This window comes from Gymnoscopelus microlampas, assembly GCF_963454915.1.
Source record: "Gymnoscopelus microlampas genome assembly, chromosome: 10".
Classification (NCBI taxonomy): Eukaryota; Metazoa; Chordata; class Actinopteri; order Myctophiformes; family Myctophidae; genus Gymnoscopelus; species Gymnoscopelus microlampas.
In genome coordinates this window covers 11,351,675-11,373,287 of record NC_139947.1, presented here as the reverse complement: position 1 = coordinate 11,373,287, position 21,613 = coordinate 11,351,675, and the positions used below count along the sequence as shown (strand labels likewise).

The 21,613-nt window shown below is 43.2% G+C and overlaps 2 protein-coding genes across 4 annotated transcripts in view; one reads left to right on the top strand and one right to left on the bottom strand.

Annotated features, from left to right (window-relative positions):
* Positions 1-21,613, bottom strand: part of uckl1b (uridine-cytidine kinase 1-like 1b) — a 476,626-nt gene that overhangs the window by 3,414 nt on the left and 451,599 nt on the right. The window lies entirely within an intron of this gene.
* slc26a6l2 (solute carrier family 26 member 6, like 2) overlaps positions 5,087-21,613 on the top strand; it is a 29,936-nt gene continuing 13,409 nt past the window's right edge. For 2 of the 3 annotated variants that reach the window (XM_084068936.1, XM_084068935.1), the window contains exons 1-9: positions 5,092-5,142; positions 5,274-5,506; positions 10,285-10,424; positions 14,056-14,166; positions 15,803-15,978; positions 16,731-16,895; positions 17,535-17,687; positions 18,223-18,305; positions 19,033-19,180. In XM_084068936.1, coding sequence (XP_083925062.1) covers positions 5,355-5,506; positions 10,285-10,424; positions 14,056-14,166; positions 15,803-15,978; positions 16,731-16,895; positions 17,535-17,687; positions 18,223-18,305; positions 19,033-19,180 — 1,128 coding nt within the window. In that variant the 5' untranslated portion in view covers positions 5,092-5,142; positions 5,274-5,354. Of the gene's footprint in view, positions 5,143-5,273; positions 5,507-10,284; positions 10,425-14,055; positions 14,167-15,802; positions 15,979-16,730; positions 16,896-17,534; positions 17,688-18,222; positions 18,306-19,032; positions 19,181-21,613 lie in introns of all 3 variants that reach the window. The other variant, XM_084068937.1, reaches the window with a different exon arrangement.

Here is a 21,613-nt window from a genome sequence, read left to right as displayed (position 1 = left end):
GTGTGTGTGTGTGTGTGTGTTGGGGGGGGGGGCTGTAAATAACACAGTGATGGAATAAATGTAAATGTGTCTTTTACAGATTTGTATTGCCATCATTACAAAAGACTATGTGTGGTGTTAATGTATGTATGTATTATATTTTTTTTCCATGGGAAGGTAAATACATGTTAGTGCTACTGCTAAAATCTCTCCCCTAAAGAGCCATAAAACAAAAGGGCCACTGACTGCTAGCAGCTGTGACCTGCCGACCTGAACCCCTTGCATTCCAGCCTTATCAGCAGCTATTGTTTTAGTAGGTCCTGCTCTTATCTCTCACAAGCTATAACAACACAGAGTCACAGACTAAGCAATGCTAAGCAGTATAATATAACAGTGATTTTCATCCCCTTACAAATGTGCTAGTTTGATTAAAAATCAAAAACATACATTAACCACGTAAGCACTATTTAAACTTTGGCCTTTTGAAAATATCTGATCTACAAGCTCACAACGTTGTGAGCTTGTAGATCTGCTATTTTCAAAATATTTGTATACATTATCTACCTTTTAAACCAGTGAAATGGGACATTCTGCTTATTGAGTACTTTCTACTTTTGGTACGTTAAGTACATTTTCATAGCAATACTCATATCCATGCATTGCAGTATTGATACTTTTACTTACAGTAACAAATGTGAGTACTTTTTCCACCACTGCTTTTGTCTCTCTATCTGCACATATCCTTCCCAAAAAATACCACTGCATGTTACATAGTCAACAGTTCCTGCCCAGTCAGGAATTCACACATAAATGTCAACATCTTTGATCTGAACAAAAGAACCAACACATTGTGTCTTTAACAAAAGGTGTGAATTACTCCCCCCAGCCTTGGACTCAAACACAGCCCATCAAATAAAAGAAGACCTCAGATATTATAATGATAGGCCTACATATAGTCCTAAAATATATAATGTACCCATGTAATCATAAAATGACAAATCAATATTTGACAGTCCAAAATTGACATGCATGTTTTGTTTAAAATCTCTTACATGCCCATATTGCGAATTATTTCAGTCTCTCATGTCTGTGTGTGTGCCCCCACCCCCTCGCGCATGTGTTTGGGGGGGGGGGGGGGGGGGGGGCAACGGACCAAGGACCACCAAGGGGTCCGGAGAGTCCCGCGAAATCATTGTTATCCACGTTATAAACATTAAACAACAGTTCTGCGTGTGTGTGTGTGTGTGTGTGTGTGTGTGTGTGTGTGTGTGTGTGTGTGTCTGTGTGTCTCTTACCTGCAGACAACGTTTCTGCTTTTGAGAGTTGATCCGTCGTGCGTTTGCCTGCCACAGTGATGTACTTGTCCACTTTTTTACAAATGATGCATAATGCTGGAAGAACAGGGCCAGCAGAAGCCACAGGCAAACCTGTCCTGGACCTAAGTTTCTTTCGGGGGGTTTCAGATGTGGCTCCGTCGGCACTGGTGCTGGCCGAAGGGACTGACTGACCCGCGTCTGCATCGGGAACTTCCAACGTCTGTGTGGCGCTTTTTTCGGCCGCTACAAAACGCTTTTTGTCATTAAAACGATTGTAGCACGCTATGTGAAACCCAGCGTCCTCGGGATGCTGGTCGAAAGGCACATCCACACAATGTTTATAACTTTCTGCAACTTCTTTACTCTCACCCTGCAGAGGAAGCCAACGCTTGATGCTGTTTCTGTAGGTATCCCACCGTATCATTGTAAAATCCCGGACGACATCTTCCCTCTGGACAGACATAGAATGCATATAGCATCGTTTAGAGTCCTTTTTACGTGATTTTGAATGATATTTTCTTTGTTTTGGTTTGTTTTCCTCGGAGTCCTCGCTGCTCGTGCTCGATGTAACCGTTGCCATGGTAGTTGTTGTGGGAAATGCTGAGGCGGAAGAGGCGCCTCCATTGGTTGTAACGGGAATCACGTGTCAAAAACCGCACCACCTCTTTGAAAGTATTACTGCGCTGCTAAGAAAATAGTACCGACTTTTAAACTCTAATTATATAAATACTGCGCCGAGTCAGATGTCGTTACTTTTTTTTCTTACTTACTACCAATAAATCTTTTTTAAGAAGCAGAGATTATTCAGATCCACTTGATGGGAACGAAACTGAACGATAATGGGGTAGACAATACGGCCTAATTGAAGAGTAACCAAACGTATTACCACCACCTGCACGGTTACATGGCGGCTTTCCGACATGTCGCCTTTCCGACGTTAACGAACCCTATACCTAACCCTCACCCTAACCCTAACCGCACGCGGAAGCCACTAGTCGGAGTGGCGAGATGTCGGCGTGGAAGACTGTTACCCACCTGCACACATCTTATTTACGCCTCTCCTGCCCGCCCAAAGAATAAAGTGTCGGTGTCAGCCATGCAACCATTACAATCAGTGCAATGCAAAAGAAAAGTGACAGTGTCCACAGTGCAATCAGTGCAATAGTGTCATTAGAGGTCAGAGTCCTTGGTTCATTTTTTATTCCAAGTTATGAGACAGTTGACCTGGCAGAGCGATCAACGTGTGTCTCGTTGTAAATCCTCATAGCTACAGGCACAAAGGACATGCCAAGTCTCATACAGTTCCACCCGGGGAGGGGAAGGTGAATCTGTTGTTTCCTCTTCTGCTCAGATGCCCCACTATCCAGGTAACGATGCAAGTCAGGAACGATGCAAATTGTACATGCATGCCCCGGACGGTTTTGTTATAGGCCTACCCGTTGTACCAGTCTGTCTGTCTGTGTGTGCTTGATGCCCATATATGGAGATCCCATCAGTATATGCCCATATATGGGCATATCGATCGGATTGGCAGTTCTTGACACTGGATCTCCATATTCTTATATCCACAAGTTTCCTAGGGCATTGTGGGCATCACTTCTTGTCGATTTGATCAGGTATCAGGGATAAAATCAGCAGGAAGTGAAGCCCACAATGCCCTAGGAAACTTGTGGATAAGGGCATATGGATCGGATCGGCGGTTCTGGACAACCGGATCTCCATATACGTGTATGCCTATATGTGGGTACATACAGTACGACCTGGAGCAGTCGAGACTCCCGCACAACATCAGGTGGGAACTGGTCAGGCTCCTAGCGGTGCCTCCAGTCTCCTCCTGTACTTCCCTACTTGTCCTCCAGATGTCCCCAGTGTCCCCTCGTCTGTGTCATCTGCTGCTCCCATGTGTTGATTATCCATGTGTGTGTGTGTGTGTGTGTGTGTGTGTGTGTGTGTGTGTGTGTGTGTGTGTGTGTGTGTGTGTGTGTGTGTGTGTGTGTCTGCGCGTGCGTGTGCGTGCCATGCGTGAAAAGTCAACCAAAGAACAAGTTTTCTATTCAGGATCTCGTCGGTGGTCAGTAGGAACACACTGAGGACACTATAGCAAGAACACTCATGGTACGTTAGCACCTCAAAGCCATTAAAAACAAAACTGCAGACCTCTCAAAAGAAACTGGTCAGGTTACTACTAGGCCTTACACCCAGAACTCACCTAACCCCTGCTCATTATGCTAGGGTGGGATGGCTCAGGGTAGAGGACAGAGTAAAGCAACTTGCATTGGACCTGTCACCTGGTCTTCAAGATACGCGAGAAAACAGGGATACCCATGTACCTGTTAGACTACTTCAATAGCGTAAAAGACACACACAGGCACAACACCAGAAGGAGCCCCACTGATCTCACCTAATCCAGTTTCGGCCCAAAAATGGGGTCAAATCCGTTCTACTGCTATGCCACCAGAGTGTGGAATGCTCTACCAACAGGCATAAAAAAGTGTGACTCCTTACCCTCCTTCAAAACCGCTCTAAAAGAGCACCTACAGGTGGCCCCTGTAAGAAGTAAAAAGTCTATGCTCATCACCGGAAATGACCCCAGACCTTTGGGCCATCGCAATAATAGGCCGTCGAACTAATGGGCAGCCCCCTTTGTGAACGGTGCAGGGTTGGCAGAAGCAGACATCGCGCTACTCTGCATAACCACTCGCTCGACTACCGGCTCGCTCTCGGGTGCCTCACAGGGCTCAAGTCTGCTTCTGATGGTATGCCTGCCCTCGTTTTAAACGTTTGTTTTGCAGACGGGACGCGTCAACTACTGTATTCCGAGTGAGAGCAGCATTTCCACAAAATGATGTGATAGGGGATCCCATGGTGTCAAACGAGTGCACAATGGTCAGTTATTGCACCAACTCGTCACTATAGTATGACTGAGTGAGAATATGTTAATACATTTGTTGTTGTTTTTGGGGCTTTGTTTTGTTATTACTTACTTTTAACATGTTCAAAATAAAGAATTTCATTTGTTTTCATTCATTCATAAATCAGGACTCTATACTCTGCAATCCTGTTCTTCCTTCACCTCAACCATGCCTCATGTGGCTGTCTGTGTGTTCTGTGATTGGGAGATCCTCTCCAACCCCCCTATGCTGCAACCCTGACCAAGACGTGCCATAAAGATAAGCTCTAATCACAAGACCCTTCCCAGAACTGGGTCAGGTTTTGTTTTATCTGGGGAAACTGGAGAAAAAAGTCCCAGACCTATTCTGGATCAAAAACAAGTGTTCGCCATGTAACGCCACATGACCCCCGTTTGCAGATATTTATTTAGTGATAACATTTCAAGACGTCTGAGGAAGTCTGAGAAGTCTGCATGAAGAAACTGAGTGCTGGAAACAATACTTAATATATCGGGAAATATGTGGTGTGTGGAGTTATATATTTTCTTAACTTGCATGTGGTAAACGTGCTGTTTGTTTCACAGTGAAACTAGTGTTTACATGTTTACAACAGGCTATCCAGCAGCTGTAGTTTTCCCACAGTTAATCATAACACACACACACTCACGCACACGCACGCACGCACGCGCGCACACACACACACACACACACACACACACACACACACACACACACACACACACACGCACACACACACACACACACACAGACACACACACACAGACACACACACACACACACACACACACACACACACACACACACACACACACACACACACACTGTTTCCCCAGGTGTGTGAGCTGTGAATGGATGCATGGGGACATGGCAGGGGTGGAGGTGTGGCCGTTCTTCATAAGAGCAGGACAGTGACAGTCACTCCCTCAGTTCAAAAGGTAAGGCCATAACAGCTCAGCCAGTCTTCATGGCAGCCTAGAGTATAACTTTCACTCTATATTTTACTCTTGGTGGTATTTATAAAAGCAGGTGTTTTGTTTTTGAACAAGTATTAGTCCGTTTTTTCCAGGAACTTGGACTGACTCAAGCAGAAAAGGAACTTTTTTAGGGAAATGTTTAATTAGCTTAACCCATTAGAGATCATCTGTTCATGCAAACAGCCATGGAGTTGAGGGAACGTTCAGCAGGGGAGTTCTTTGTGCAGAGGGATGTCCTGGATGAGTTGGACTTGGACAAACTGGCCCAAAAAAAGACACATTCCACCAAACAGCCCGTGGCTGAACGGGTCAAAGATTATCTCAGGTGAGCAGATAGGAAACGAGCAGAATCACGACTGTGGTCTTAACCTCTGTTAATAGCCTATAGACCTGAAAGGATTTGTTTTGTTGGTCTGACTGGCTATAATCGGACAATGTACAAAGGATTTAAATAATAGGCATCGGCCTATTCATAATGTGCTCTGATTAGATTACCTCCTATATATGATGCGTTTGGTGCGTAATGAGCGCGTGCCAAATGGATCAAAGAACGGTGCACATGCACAACCAAAACTAAAACAGAAAGAAGAGCTCTAGTCTGTACTATTAGCTCATTTAACTCTCTCCAACTCCCGTTCCTGCCATGGTTCCTGAGTCCTAGCCATGGATACACGACGGTCGTGGATTAACTTCAATATAGTGTTTGCATTTTCGTACATTTCCCGTACATCTACATAAAACGTTCAGATTTCAAATATAAAGTGCTTACCCCATAGCCACGGATGTTACAAGTATGTACGGGTCCTCAAAAGTACCCTTGTGTTCCGTATTGTTGAATAAAACATATTTTAATCCGATTTGTGGCCATTTTCTCATAGAATTATAATGTATCAGAGTGCAATACACCTCCCAACCGATAGGACCACGTAGTTGAAAGCACATGGCGAAAATACGAAGAAAATGGCCACCAATCGGATTAAAATGCTTTTTATTGAACAATACGGAAGACACGGGTATTTTTGAGAGGCCGTATATAATTGTAACATCCGTGGCCATGGGGTAAGAAGAAGAATTTGAAATATGAACGTTTATGTAGATGTACGGGCCAAAAAGAAAGAAAAGTGCAAACACTATGTTGAAGTTCATCCATGTCATGTTTCAGGGCTATGGTCTCTCCGTGTGGAGCACCTCTGTGCTGCAGACCGAATTAAGCGAGGAGGCTGACTGACTGAGTTAACAACAGGTAGTTTGGATGGAAGATGGTGATTACATTCTGAAACGCGCTTCATGTCTACAGTGAATACACATGAGCATGAAATAATAATAGCTAAACAAAGTGATATGCGTTATGCTTTTAAAATGATCATCTATTTTACACCGTGGGTCACATTATTGCAACATAAACCTGGTGCTGTAGCCTACTGGTGGTGGTGGACACGAGTTGTGGGATCTAGTCTACTGAGGGGTTCATCTAACTGCCAAACCATTGTCTTCTGGGGCGGAATTGGAATATAAATATAGAATGCGAAAAAAGGAGTGAATATTCGTTTGCGTGCGGAAAATTCACGCATTCCATATTCGCATCGCGCTAGCGTGAAACCGCTTTGAAGAAGGTTCACTGGAACTATCACTGACAGTGAGATGCTGATTGATTGTTTATTTAGGCCTATACTACTAATTGATCGATATTTCTTTTAACAAAATGCATAGGCCTATCATAGCGTAGATCAGAAGCGTGCGTGTGACTGTGTGTGTGTGTGTGTGTGTGTGTGTGTGTGTGTGTGTGTGTGTGTGTGTGCGTGCGTGCGTGCGTGTGTGTGTGTTTGCGCGCGCGCGCGTGTGCGTGCGTGTGTGCGTGCGTGTGTATGTGCGCGCGCGCGCGCCGAGAGAGAGAGAGAGAGAGAGAGAGAGAGAGAGAGAAATTACAGAAAAATAAAATCAAGAATTAACTCATTCATACATACAACATTCATACAACATGAACAAGACAACTAAACTATACATTGGGTTATAGCAGGTTCCATAAACCCATGTTGTATTTGTTACTAACAAATACAAGATGGGTTTATGGAATCTGCTATAACCCAATTTATTTATGGTTATAATTAGGTCCAGCTGTAGACATTTCACCTAACCTAACCTAACCTAACCTAACCTAACCTAACCTAACCTAACCTAACCTAACCTAACATAACATTACATAATGAGAGAGTCAGTCCCTAAGATGCTTGCAGCATGTAAATGAGTGGTGTTTGTATGTTTTTATTTGGCTCTAAGGAGAGACCGTCCATTACGCAACTGTATCAACCAAAGGCAGAGCTGTCTGGAGGTTAAAAAGTGCTGATGGATGGACTGTTTGTTTCACATGAGCAAGCTCAGCCAGACAGGGACATGAGCAAAGTTCACACAGGGCTCTTTGGGTAGGAGCCCTCATAACACCTTGTGATGTATTCATTGTACGACATCTTTCACAAAATATTAACTAATGATGAGAATGATCCAGGAGTCAGGACACAGTTTGAAGACCAGACAGAACGGTCACCACTCCAATTAATAGGTGGAATGCACACAGTTTGGCGAGGACAAAAGCGGTTCAGGCTCTGATTTAAACATCAGAAAAGACGAATCACGCAATGGCTACAAATGAACTTTGTTTCATTTTATAATTTTGTGCCCAATTTAGTTGTTTCCAATATAGGCTCTGTGCATAATTGCATAGCCTACCCATTTCCTGTTCTGGTTAATTTTCCCATAGCTTTGTTTAATTGGCATGGTAGCAATCAATCAAATGAGTCAGTCAAATCAGCCAATCGACTGAAGCTTTGGGAACATTAAGGAACAGTAAATGTTGTTGAAACCTGACAATACAGTAATGCACCGAGCCTAGATAGATAATGTAGTCGCCGGAGGTGGCACAGCAGTTAAAGTACAGATACAGGGTAATAGAAGTACCGTAAGATACAGCAAGGGTAGCGACACATAAGTCAACCTCATGCCTGCCCTGATCCACAATAAGTGGCCAGCCACTTATTGTCACCTGACAGCAAGGAGTTTCACCAGGAGACTTAACGCGAGTGGACGTTTAGTTATCCCAAGTAACCAACTAGTACTGTAGGTGTCGCTGGTGCTGCGACGTGGACAAGGTCCCTTGCCGGCTTCCCACTTGGCTAAGCCGGAAGCTTTACAGTGTTCCCTATGGTTGGTGGAGAGGAGCACTTGGTTTTGTTACGTCAGCATCCACTGTCACTGCTGGTGTAGGTCTAGGAGGCATGCAGATAGGATACTGGCAGCACTGGGCAGCAGTACCTACTGTAGCCATTACATTACATTACATTACAGTCATTTAGCAGACGCTTTTATCCAAAGCGACTTACAATAAGTGCAATCAACAAAGGTAGGGAACGAAAGCTACTAATCACCAGAGGTTATAAGTGCATTTTCTGCAATAACAAGCAACCAAGAGCATACCTAGCGCTAAGGTAAAAGTGCAATATATCAGCTACCTATTTCCTTAAACAGATGAGACAAAATAGCTAAGTCAAATGAGCAGGAGCTAAAAACAAATAATTGTATTGACTAAACAAGATCCAATAAACAATGCTGTGTTGCTTGTATACCGTGTATGTGAGGAGTGAGGACACATTTGCACACCCACCTGTAAACCTGTCATGCAAAGTAGCCATTTCGGTACTTGGCATTCAAGCATGCACGCACGTGCACATCTGCCCATGAGCGTGTGCGTGATCCTTCCAAAAGAACTGCTGGTGTTGCGTGGAGCGACCAGTGCGACCAGTGCACCCCTGCACTGGTCAATCATAGGCAGTGGGCCCGGAGGCACCAGTGCTGGGAATGGAGGCTGGGAGTGTTTTAGTTCTTTAAGTTTTTGTTTTGTCCTTAACTTTGTTACATTGTGATATGCATGTGACATGGAGCAAACTGCATAGCAGTAGCAGTATGTTAGATGTGTCCTAGCACGTGAGAAGAGGCACTATAGGTTATCTTGTGGTAGCCTGGTGGAACAGCCAGTGCGTCACCCTTCTACAAGGCCAGCTGATAAATGTGTTTATCAGTATGCTGCAGCTGTCCCAACGCTCAAACCACAGACACTATTCCACCATCCCCCAGAAAACCACCATCCATAAACATCTTCAGACCTATGCAACTACAAGCCACTTCAGACAAATATAAGCAAAAGCATTGAACAACCACATGGACCCCTTAAAGGAGATGTTCACCCAAAATGTCATGGCCGGCGGAGACTCAAAGAGTCTCCTAGTGAGTCTCTGATTGACCGATAATTGAAATTATTGGCTTAGAAACAAAAAATCTCCATGAATTCAAGGCTTCATGGGGTGTGTAATTGATAGAAAATAAGTAATTGTTTTGGGTGAACTACTCCTTTAAACACCCTATATACTTAGTTGACAGAGGTCTCCCAGGGCTCTATACTTGGTCTACTGCTTTTTGCCTTTCTAGTATCTTTGCAAGTTTGTGATGTGTGATGTATTCTGAGCTTGTAGATTGAGAATGTTCGTCCCCAGAGGGTAAAATGTCAATAAAAAACAACAACACAGAGACACATTTATATTCAAAAGAAAATGTAGGCTACTTTGTAATTTGTACTTTTGAATACTATAGACCAGGAGTATCTACTTTGACTTAAGTACTGGGGTTGAGTACTTTGTCCAACACCACTGCTGATCGTCTGTCTACAGCTACTGCACATCATTGGTTCTCAGAGTGGGGTCCGGGGACCCCCAGGGGTACATGGGGGGTGTACCAGCGGGTCCCCAGCAAAAGCAGTTAATGTAGCATCAGAATCGTTTTAACAACTTCATCCATTTATATGTTGGCTATTCAAAAATAGCCGCGCTGCGAGCTTGTACATCTGCTATTTTTTTACATTTTTCAAACAATATATTCCCCCCCCCCTTTTTTTTTACATAAATCTTCTCATCTGGGGGTCCCTGGCACAAAACATATATATCAACGTAGGGGTCCTTGACATGAAACAATTTGAGAACCACTGGTCTTCCTCCTCTCACCCATCCATGTCTCTGTCCTTCCTCCTCCTCCTCCTCCTCCTCCTCGGTGGTCCTATAGATGTTCTGGTCCCAGGCTGAAGCGGACGGTACTGGGCTGTGTGCCCGTCCTCTCCTGGCTGCCCCACTACAACATCAGAGAGAACGGCGTGGGGGACCTCATCTCTGGCATCAGCGTGGGCATCATGCATCTGCCACAGGGTGCGTATCATTCAACATACTGCATGTCGACTCTGTCGGGTGGAAACCTCATCCAAAAATGAAGCATATAGCGTTAGTTCATGCAGGACACGGAAGTCTTGCACGCCTCAGCTGTAAAAGGCTCTATGCACAGCAGCCATATTGTGAAGAAATTCACAGGTGTTGCCAATGATGCTAAAGAAGGCTCTGTTCCATGTAAGGGTCCATTTGGTTCCATTTGTACACTCTCAGAGTTATGGGGGTTGTGGAAACCACTGTGCTACACTAAATGGAACAGAGCCTTCATTAGTATCATTGGTAACACCTGTGAAGGAAGTGATAATATGGCTGCTGTGCATAGAGCCTATTGGCTGTCAGGGGCGGCCATAGCTGAATGGTTAGTGAGCCCGCCTAGGGAGCCAGAGGCCCTGGTTGCCCCAGGCACGATTCCAGGCCAGGTCAGCATATGTGTCGATGAAATGAAATTTGTCCCTGAGCAAGACTCTTAACCCCTAATTGCTCACAGGTTCTCATTGGAAACAAGACCGCAAGGACTTTCATGAACGACCTGTTAAAAGGAATTAAAGGAATAGTCAGCTGAGGTGAACATCAGCTGACGCTCTGCTGGTCATTACATCACACATTCATACTCCAATCACAGCTCACGTCTTAACAAGGAGGTCCCTTTAAGTACGGCTTTGCATGCACTAGGTCTCTGCTTGTCTTGCTGCCTGCTTCACTGCTGCTTAGCTGCCTCCTCCACCCCAGCCTCCACCTTTTGGTCAGAGTCTGGCATAGGCTCAAATACTTGTGATATTATTTCTGCTAATTCACACTAATATGTCAATGTATTTCTTATTGTTTGATATTCTATCCCTATGGGGGTTTTGCTCAACATTCCCTGATTTTGCTTAGCATGCTGCTTGGACAAAATTCAAGGAATATCTCCAAGAGCGGAGCCTTTAACGCCAAGCTTAACTGTATTCCATTTGTTGCAATAAATGGTTAAATCTACTTTGACGTGAGTGTTCCTGACTGAACTGTTACAGTACCTTTCAGGATTCAAATTCTAAAATGGCAAAAGTAGCAGATCGGCAAGCTCAAAACGCGCCGCGCTTCGAGCCGCGTTTCGAGCTTGTCAGTCTGCTACTTTTGATGCTTCTGTGTGACGCTCTGGTATGATCAAGTAGGGCGTTAATTTAAGAGAAAACACAAAAAGTTTAAATATGGAGATAAGACGTTTCTGCCCGACAGCAACGATGTACAATGATGAGACGAACACAGCGCTTCATGCCTCTTAACCACTTGAACCCCAGCATCCCTATTCTGGAGGCGAACATTTGGCAAGATCTACACGCTCACAACAATCCCGATGAGTTGTTAGCTTGTAGATTTTCGGCGAAGAGATTTCGTTTTGTAGAGGAGGCCTGAGAACAAACTAAAGTATAGGGTTTAAGTGGTAAATTGATATTTTGAATTGCGTTTAAGAAGGGATGTCCGCGCACACTGTCATTAGAAGTTCCCAGGTTATACTTTATTCAGTACTTACTATGAGAACATTTCAACCATTGTCAAACATTGTCATAGCAGTGATAGCACGTCCTGAATAAAGTATAACCTGGGAGCTTCTAATAACAGTGTTCTGGACATTTTTGTCCAGCACCTGTTGAACAGAACAGTGAAGTAAACCACCACTCATCTGTTACATTAACTAAAAACTTAGAGGAGGTGCTGGAGCTGAATAAAAATAGCTTGAAACAAGAACAAACACTCAAAACACAAACACTCAAAACACACGCATATATCTGAGTTTTAATGCAAGCTTTCGGTCGTGTAACCTCCGTCTTCAGGCAAACAAGGACAAGTGAATGCAGTAGTACATACAGTAATAAGCAGTGGTGGAACAAGTACTGAAATGTTTTACTTAAGTAAAAGTATCAATGCTGCAATATAGGAGTACTCTGTTACAAATAAAAGTCTGGAATTCAAAATGTACTTGAGAAAAAGTACAAAAGTATTGGTATAAAAATGTACTTAAAGTTTTCAAATGTATACAATGTATAAAAAATATTTTGAAAATAGCAGATCTACAAGCTCACAATGCGTCGCGACGCATTGTGAACTTGTAGATTGGCTATTTTCAAATGGCCGAAATGTAATCTACTAAGTAACTAGTAACTAAAGTTTTCAAATAATTGTAGTGGAGTAAAAGTACAATATGTGCCTCTGAGATGTACTGGAGTAGAAGTAAAAATACAGAAAAAGGAAATACTCCAGTGAAGTAAAACATACCTCAACATTGTAAATGTACTTAGTTACTTAACACCACTGGTAATGGAGCAGCATCGTCACGTGATAGCCAATACAAGACACCTGTGTCCAACATTCCAGTGACTAGATGGACATCAATGGAATTGTAGTCCCAAATGTAGTGTGCTACAGACGCCATACTCAACATCAAAGGAATTGCAGACCATCCTGGCCTCATTCATATTTCCGTATCTGGCACTATTCAGATGTTTTATTTAAACGTTTTATTGACACAGAGTTAAATGAACAATTTAATGTGATTAATCAACTGGTACCATTCAGTTAAGATGTTTTGATTGGTGTATGGCTACATAATGTAATCGAAATGCCAGTTCGATGATACAAACAGACAACTGCTGTCTCTGAAAATCCTTTCCTCATTTTAAGGGGAACGTGCCCAAGCACGTGCCCATTGACTGCCAAGTAAAACAAAATCACCTTTTTTTTGTGTGTTAGAGTGGTTAACGTACATCATACCCCTTGTTTCTATATTGTGTGTGGTATTCTCACAACGCTCATCAGGGCTTTCGCTCTGGTTAGAGATCATTTCACAGAACACAGCCCATCTTGCTCAGGTGTCTTGCCAACATCCCTGTAGCTGTTGCTTAGTGTAGGTTACAGATGGTTCAGTTTAGATATGCCTGTATGGGCAGAAAAAAACCTATGTTCATTAGACCTTGTGGTGTAGTGTGGGAGCATTACATCACAGGGCAATTAGAGTGTCAATTCAATGGTCTGTTTCCCACAAGGGGATTTTTTTTGCTTTAAATACACAAATGGTTACATCATGTAAGGTTAAAATGATGGTGTTTAGGCATTAGAGGTTACGTTTAGGCAATGGTGTGGGGGTTTAATTAACAGATTTTAGTTTAGATATTGTAGGCTACTGTAAGTAATGTTTTATAGTTAATTTGATAGTGTAATTGTAAAATGGTGTCTCCCATGAGGGTTGGGCACTTTGTGTGCAGGAAACGAAAATAAAATAATCAATCAATATAATTTCATTGTGTTTTGTGTCTCTTATCAATTTCTGTATGTTTTATAGTCAATTTTATACTTTTATTGTGTCTTGCGTGTCTTATTAATTGCTGTATGCTCTTTGGTATGTCTATAAATAAAGTTGACGATTGATTAGATATGACTAAGGTTAATAATAGGCACAGTTATTTTGCTTAACAACCTTTAGGGACATCGTTCCCATAATCAAGTGGACGGGTTCACTGTAATAATGCTATTTATAGGCCATAATAAATATCATTATCAGGCCATAAGTAATAATGCCATTAAATGCAGAGGTTGTGGGGTTTAAACATGCTGTTTCCTTTATGTTCTGTTCTTCCAGGGATGGCATATGCCCTCCTGGCATCCTTACCACCAGTGTTTGGCCTGTACACCTCCCTCTACCCTGTACTGGTCTACTTCATCTTCGGCACCTCCAGACACATCTCTGTGGGTGAGAGAGAACACCTTTATCTGAGCAGCGGTGGACAGTAACAAAGTATATTTACTTGAGTATTGTACTTAAGTAAAATTTTCCAGTATCTGTACTTTACTTGAGTATTTTTTTAAGATTCTTTTTTACTTTAATGACATTTTATTAAGGCAATGTTTCGCATACCTCACACATGCCTGAGGAAGGTCGTGTGTGACCGAAAGGTTGCCTTAATAAATCAACCTGTGTACCTTGCAGGTGGTAGTGTGCAAGTTATCTTTTATTGTTGAGTCGGACTCCACAACCTTTCAAAGACACATTTTGTACTTTTAACTCCACCACATTTCTAGGAAGAGACGCCCCCCGGGACCCACACTTAAAAAATAAAGTCATGAATGAACAAATTAAGCCCTATTTCAGAAATAGTGAAAAGCGACACATGGAGCCTGTTGAGGATGTTGTCAATCTCGGCATCGTTCTGGTCAAAACAGTCTCTGTGCTTCCTTTTGACGAAGCCAAGAGTATCAGCAGCAGCAGTATAGACACTTTCCTTGAAGATCGTCCACTGTTCTTCCATTTCTCCATTCTTTGGATTAAAGCAGTGCTTCCTGGATCTTTTCCTTCTAATCTATTGTTGTCACATACCAAGCGTTCCAAAACTGAGCTTACACATGGGCTTGTCTCAGGGCTGTCTTCCTCTTCTGAGCAAGTCGGATGTTTATCTGACCAGCATTCTGCTCCTCTCATGCAGCGTGTGATGTGCTCTGCGCATCACCTCTTGTCTCTCTTACGGGCTATGACGTAGTCTAGCACAGTGATATTGCAAGTGGTCCTCCAAATAACTGGCAAAACTCTGCGATTTTAATGATGAACATAACATTAACACGCAATGCATTTGTTCATGCTTTCGGATTGGTTAGGTGAACATGTTAACATGAAAAGAACATGATAGACGTCTATGCAACCACTGTAAGCAACTATCATCATTTAAATTCTGGTGAAAATCGGGACAATGTTTTTGCGAATGTTGAAAACCGGGACATTATAGTATGAGTGTTTTAGAGATATTTGTCGGGACAGGCAGCTTGAAATCGGGACTATTATGGCCAAACCAGGACGTCTGCTCACCCGAGGCTAACCTTAGTGAGGAGGCTGCTGAGTTTTTCATTGAAGACTCCTTTGGCATCCTCAGGATCGGTCATGGTGGGAGCATCGGCACCTATCCTGACGCTGACTCGCAACGTCATGAGACGATCACCCATGCCTCGAGGTTGTCAGGTTGTCTTGCTTAGTTTGTATTAACTCCAGAGGTTCTGGAGTGTCATCTCCAATAAAAGGTGTGGCCTCCTCCTCCTCCTCCTCCTCCTCCTCCGACTTCCTCGCCCGCGGCTCTGGTCTCGCTCAGGCAGCTATCTTTCACTCTCACTTAGTAGTTGAGTCTTATTTGACCAGGAGTGTATAATTAGACTAAGTAGTGCTGGGGTTGTTGAGTGCTTTGTCCATCACCACTGCACCTGAGAGAGGGAATCAGGGGAAATAGTATAGATTCTGTATGAAATCACTCATCTCTCGTGTGTGTGTGTGTGTGTGTGTGTGTGTGTGTGTGTGTGTGTGTGTGTGTGTGTGTGTGTGTGTGTGTGTGTGTGTGTACATCCAGGTACATTTGCTGTGATCAGCATCATGATTGGCAGTGTGACAGAGAGACTGGCACCGGACAGTGCATTTCAGAACCTGACTGCCAATGGGACGACGGGGGGTCTGAACGTTGAGGACAGAGACGTCGCCAGAGTACAGATAGCTGTGGCCATGACTGTACTCACAGGACTGTTTCAGGTTAGTGACTCGGACTCGCACGCACGCACGCACGCACGCACGCACGCACACAGTCCACAAAGCACTGATCTATGAAAAACTGCCATATCTAAAAATGAATAAAATATATCAATGAGCAAAAATAAGGAGCAGATAGCAATTCAGGGGTCTGGAACTAGACCTGTCTGTCTGTCACTATTGTCAAAGTCTATTGGGCCATCTAATACCGTATCAATCTACTGTAGTCAGTGGTGTAAAGTGACTAAGTACATGTACTCAAGTACTGTACTTAAGTACAATTTCTAGGTATTTTTACTTTCTTCAGAATTTACAATTTTCAATACTTTTACTTCTATCCCATTACATCTCAGAGGAAAATATTGTGCTTTTACTCCACTAAACATAACATACAGTACATTAACCCCTTAGCCCTATATATATTTCGGCCATTTGAAAATAGCAGATCTACAATCTCACAATGTGTCGCATCGCGACATCAGCTGTTTTCCAAAACATTTTTATACATTTTCAACTTGTGAAATGGGACGTTCTGCACAATGAGTACATTTACTTTTGGTACTTTAAGTATATTTTGATGTCGATAATTTTGTACTTTTACTCAAGTACACTTTGAATACATGACTTCTACTTGTAACAGAGTATATCTACATTGCGGTATTGATACTCCTACTTAAGTAAAACATGTGAGTACATGTGAGTAACTGACTGTAGTTGACTCTGTGTCTCTTTGCACTCTTCTTCATTCTCCCCAGATCCTGTTGGGTCTGGTAAGGTTCGGGTTCGTGGTCACGTACCTGTCCGAGCCTCTGATCCGAGGCTACACTACAGGAGCTGCGTGCCACGTGACCATCTCCCAAGTCAAGTATCTGTTTGGAATCAAGCCCGATCGCTTCGCCGGACCTCTCTCTCAAGTTTGGGTGAGTGCATATTGATGCAACGACCCAACACAACGCTGTGTTCCGACTCCCATGTTAATAGAATAATGAACATATCAGTGTATCAGCATTTGTACATGTGTCCCTTTAGTTTGTTTTACAGTGCACTGTTCAGTAGAGTTAATTCAAAACAGAAGAATCACCAGCACTCACAAAAATGTCCTTTAGGTACCTTTTATTTCATTAAGCCACTGCTCTGAGGAAGGCTCTGTCGAAACGCGTTCACATGCTGTTTGTGCCTAATTAAAGCTGCATTATGTAACTTTCCTCTTCTACCCCGGATTTGAACCCAAATGCTGCAAGTGCTGACATTTTTACCATTGAGCTTGCTCAGGGGATAAATGGAATCTTGACCATCAGGTCAAAATTCGTGTCACATCCTTGACCTCCGTGTCTAGGTGAGACTTGACCTTTGACACGATCGAAGTTATATTGTATTAACAAACTCTACCATACAGGTTGGACAAAATTACATTTTATTCATAAAAAAAAAAATATTTTTTTGTAATAAAAGGAACCCAAAGGACCTTTCAGTGAGTGACACTTCTGTTTAGAAAGATCCATTTATTGTATTTTTTTTATGTTTAATCTATCTCTGTAACTCCACTCCTCTCACCATAGACCCTGCTGGAGATCTTTTCGCTGCTAGGGGAGACTAAAGTGGCAGAGCTGTGTGTCAGCCTGGTGTCGCTGGTTGTTCTCATTGTGGTCAAAGAGCTCAACGCCTGCTATAGCAAGAAGCTGCCTCTTCCCATCCCTATAGAACTCATAGTTGTAAGTCCTTGGTGTCTTATTTTCATTAGTTCCTTTCATTCATTCCTTCACTTGTTTGTTCCACACCTTTCTCTCATACGTTGTATATCGTTGCTGTCGGGCAGAAACCTCTTATCTCCATATTTTTTAACTTTTTGTGTTTTTTCGTAAATTAACGCCCTACTTGATCATACTACAGCGTCACACAAAAGCATCAAAAGTTTCAGATCCGCAAGCTCGTTTTTAGATCTGCTACTTTTGCTATTGTACCATTTGAATCCTGAAAAGTAACAGTTTTGGACATGTGAGGTTTCCACCCGACAGAGACCATATATGCATTGACTTAATTTACCAGCAGAGGGCGCTTGGTCACTACCCTCTGCTGGACAGGAAAGGACTCAATTATTGATGATGATCCTCAACATTGTCAAAGTGAAAGTGACACAATGGTTTATTTCCAGTTTGGGCGTTCCCAACAATGCCACCATATTATGCTTAGAGTAACAATATATATATCCCACACACCACACCAACGTCCCTTGTGACTTTCTGACAGATCATAGGAGCAACAATCATCTCCTACTATGCTAACCTTCCTGCCGATTATGCCATTGATGTGGTTGGACAGATTCCCAGCGGGTACGTTTTCACACACACACACGCACACGCACACGCACACGCACGCACGCACGCGCACACACACACACACACACACACACACACACACACACACACACACACACACACACACACACACACACACACACCGGTCCAATGAATCCCCTCTTCTGACAAGATGGTTTATTATTTCAGATATGATCATCTGTTGATTTAACTGCAATAGATTTTTATAACTATTACGGTAATTTGACTTCCTATTACTATTAGGCCACTAAATCAGTCCAACACAGCAATGTTCTCATAGAGCTTGTTGAATCATACTTATTTTTTATCATATTTTATTATGTACAATAAATATCTACATAGTATAAATCGTTGATATATAAATAAGTTGATTTATCCATTTGTAACTCCGAGTGTAATCTATCATATCGTCTCTGTCGGATGGAAACCGCATATGTCCAACACTGTTACTTTTCAGGATTCAAATTCAAATTCAAAAACAGCAAAAGTAGAAGATCTACAAGCTCAAAATGCGTCGCTTGCAGATCTGCTACTTTTGATGCTTTTGTGTGACACTGTAGTGTGATCAAGTATGGCCGTTAATTAACGAAGAAACACAAAAAGTTTAAAATATGGAGATTAGAGGTTTCTGCCCGATAGCAACAACAATCATATCCAAATGAACATTCAGGAGGATTTTGTGCATTCTGCTCTCTCTCTCTCTCTCTCTCTCTCCTCTCAGGCTGGTGGCCCCGCGTGTCCCAGATGTGTCATTGTTCTCAGAGGTGATAGGCGATGCGTTCGCGGTGGCCATCGTGGCCTACGCCATCAGCATCTCTCTGGGCAAAACCTTTGCCCTCAAACATGGCTACAAGGTGGATAGCAACCAGGTGAGACTGGGTCACACAGACATAAATAAATGAACTTGACACGCATTCTAGGGCACATGCACGCACCCACACACACGTGCTAACACAGAGACGCAAGTATATACGCACACGCACATTATGCAAACATATTTATTTAACATTGCTTACTCTACCCAATTAAGGCTAAGAACAGCTAGGTCTTGCCTGTCTATTATTTCTTGTATCAAAGATTATATGCTCCCTTATTTTTAATTGTCTATTTTATTCTCTATCTCTTTTTAAAGTGCACTGTTGCACTCTTGTTTTTATTCTGTAAAGCACTTTGAGCTGCCTTGACGTATGAAAGGAGGCGTATAAATAAAGTTGCCTTGCCTTGTCTATGCGTGCACACATAGCCATTAGCAGACACATTGCACAAAGCTCGGTTTATTCATAAACGGCCGTGAGAAATGGCTGAGGCCTTCACTGTGATCCAAGGCAAACAGTTTACAGCCAAGCCTTGACCTAATATGAAAGCGTGTAATCTTCTCTGTGCACATTAGGGCTTGTCATGCTGTCACCTTGGTGGAAAAAAATATTCTTCTATTCCAGGAATTAGACACAAATAGATTCACAGGCCTACATTCACTGACTCTCTAAATAGCCTAAAGGCCTATTCACTGACTGTCTGCTGTATTTGTTCTCTTGGCTTTACCATCCTATATTAAAATTGGCTAATGGGAGGGTGGCCGGCGGGCCAGCCGGCAGGTGGGCAGACCACGGTCACGTCACTCTGACGCAGACATAACCATAAACAAACCCGATACGCCCATAGAAAGGCATGTCACTATGGCTCAGACTTAACCACAAACAAATCCGATATGCCCAGATATAGGCATGTCACTATGACTCAGACATAACCATAAACAAACCCCATACACCCATATACAGTATAGGAATGTCACTATGACTCAGACATAACCATAAACAAACCCCACATGCCCATATATAGGCATGTCACTATGACTCAGACATAACCATAAACAAATCCCATACGCCCATATATAGGCATGTCACTATGACGCAGACATAACCATAAACAAACCCCATATGCCCATATATAGGCATGGCACTATGACTCAGACATAACCATAAACAAACCTGATACGCCCATATATAGGCATATATGGAGATCTGGCTGTCTTGAGCCATAGATCCGACCCGCCCATATATGGTCATGTGCATATATGGGACTGACCGACTTCAAACTCTGCGTGCATCGGCAAGGACTCGAGGGAGTGTGGTGCCCGCCGCCGAGTTGTTGGGATATGCGGTTGTCCAGAACCGCCGATCTGAGATCTCCATATATGGGCATAAAAGGGACACAGGTAGACAGACAGAAACAGATAACTCCATTATGGTCACAAAAGGGACAGACAGACGGGTACAACGGGTACTCTGACGAAGCTCCCAACACTATGACTCAGACATACTGTATTGGTCGGATCGGCAGTGCGAATTTCATGGATATTTCTCTGCCCATAAAAGTTAAACACAGACAGACAGACACACGCACACAAACACACACACAGGCAGGTGAGGCTGACGAGGGAACTGTAAGCAGGTGTGTGCCAAGCTGGAAGCTGGCGCCATGCCTATGCCCGCCCAGACACACACACACACACACACACACACACACACACACACACACACACACACACACACACACACACACACACACACACACACACACACACACACACGAACACACACACACACACACACACACACACACACACACACACACACACGAACACACACACACACACACACACACACACACACACACACACACACACACACACACACACACACACACACACACACACACACACACACACACACACACACACACACTGGTGTACACAGAGGCATGTGACTGTGCTGGTTTTGCTCTGAGGGAGGGAAACAGTGCAGGAACATCCAGAGCTGACCTGCTAAATGTTTAATGTCCAACACGCTTTGTTCAAAAAACTGTGCATGAAGTGTGCTTGTCTGCCTGCTACGTCTCTCATTACACTGCATGACACTGAGGCGTTGGACCAGCACTGGGGTCCCCAAACCTTTCCATGCCAAGGACCCCCAAACAGCCATAGCCTCCGGCTGTGCCCCCCCCTGTTGCAAGATGGATTGAAAAAAAGAGAAAGAAAACTAAGAGCCCATCTACAAGCTCACAACGTGGCACATTGAGCATGTAGATCTGCGATCTTTTATATTAAAAAAAAAAAAAAAAAGACCCCCTCGTCTGCCTCACCTGCCTATGGCTGTGTCACGATTATGACATTTTGCAGTTGAAAGTGGTCAAACTGACACAATATCTTGAAAATCTTTGAATTTTTTTTTATACCTATATCAAATGTGAACACTAAATGGTTGCATTACTGTAAGCAGAGTGGCAAGGAAAGGCAATTTTAT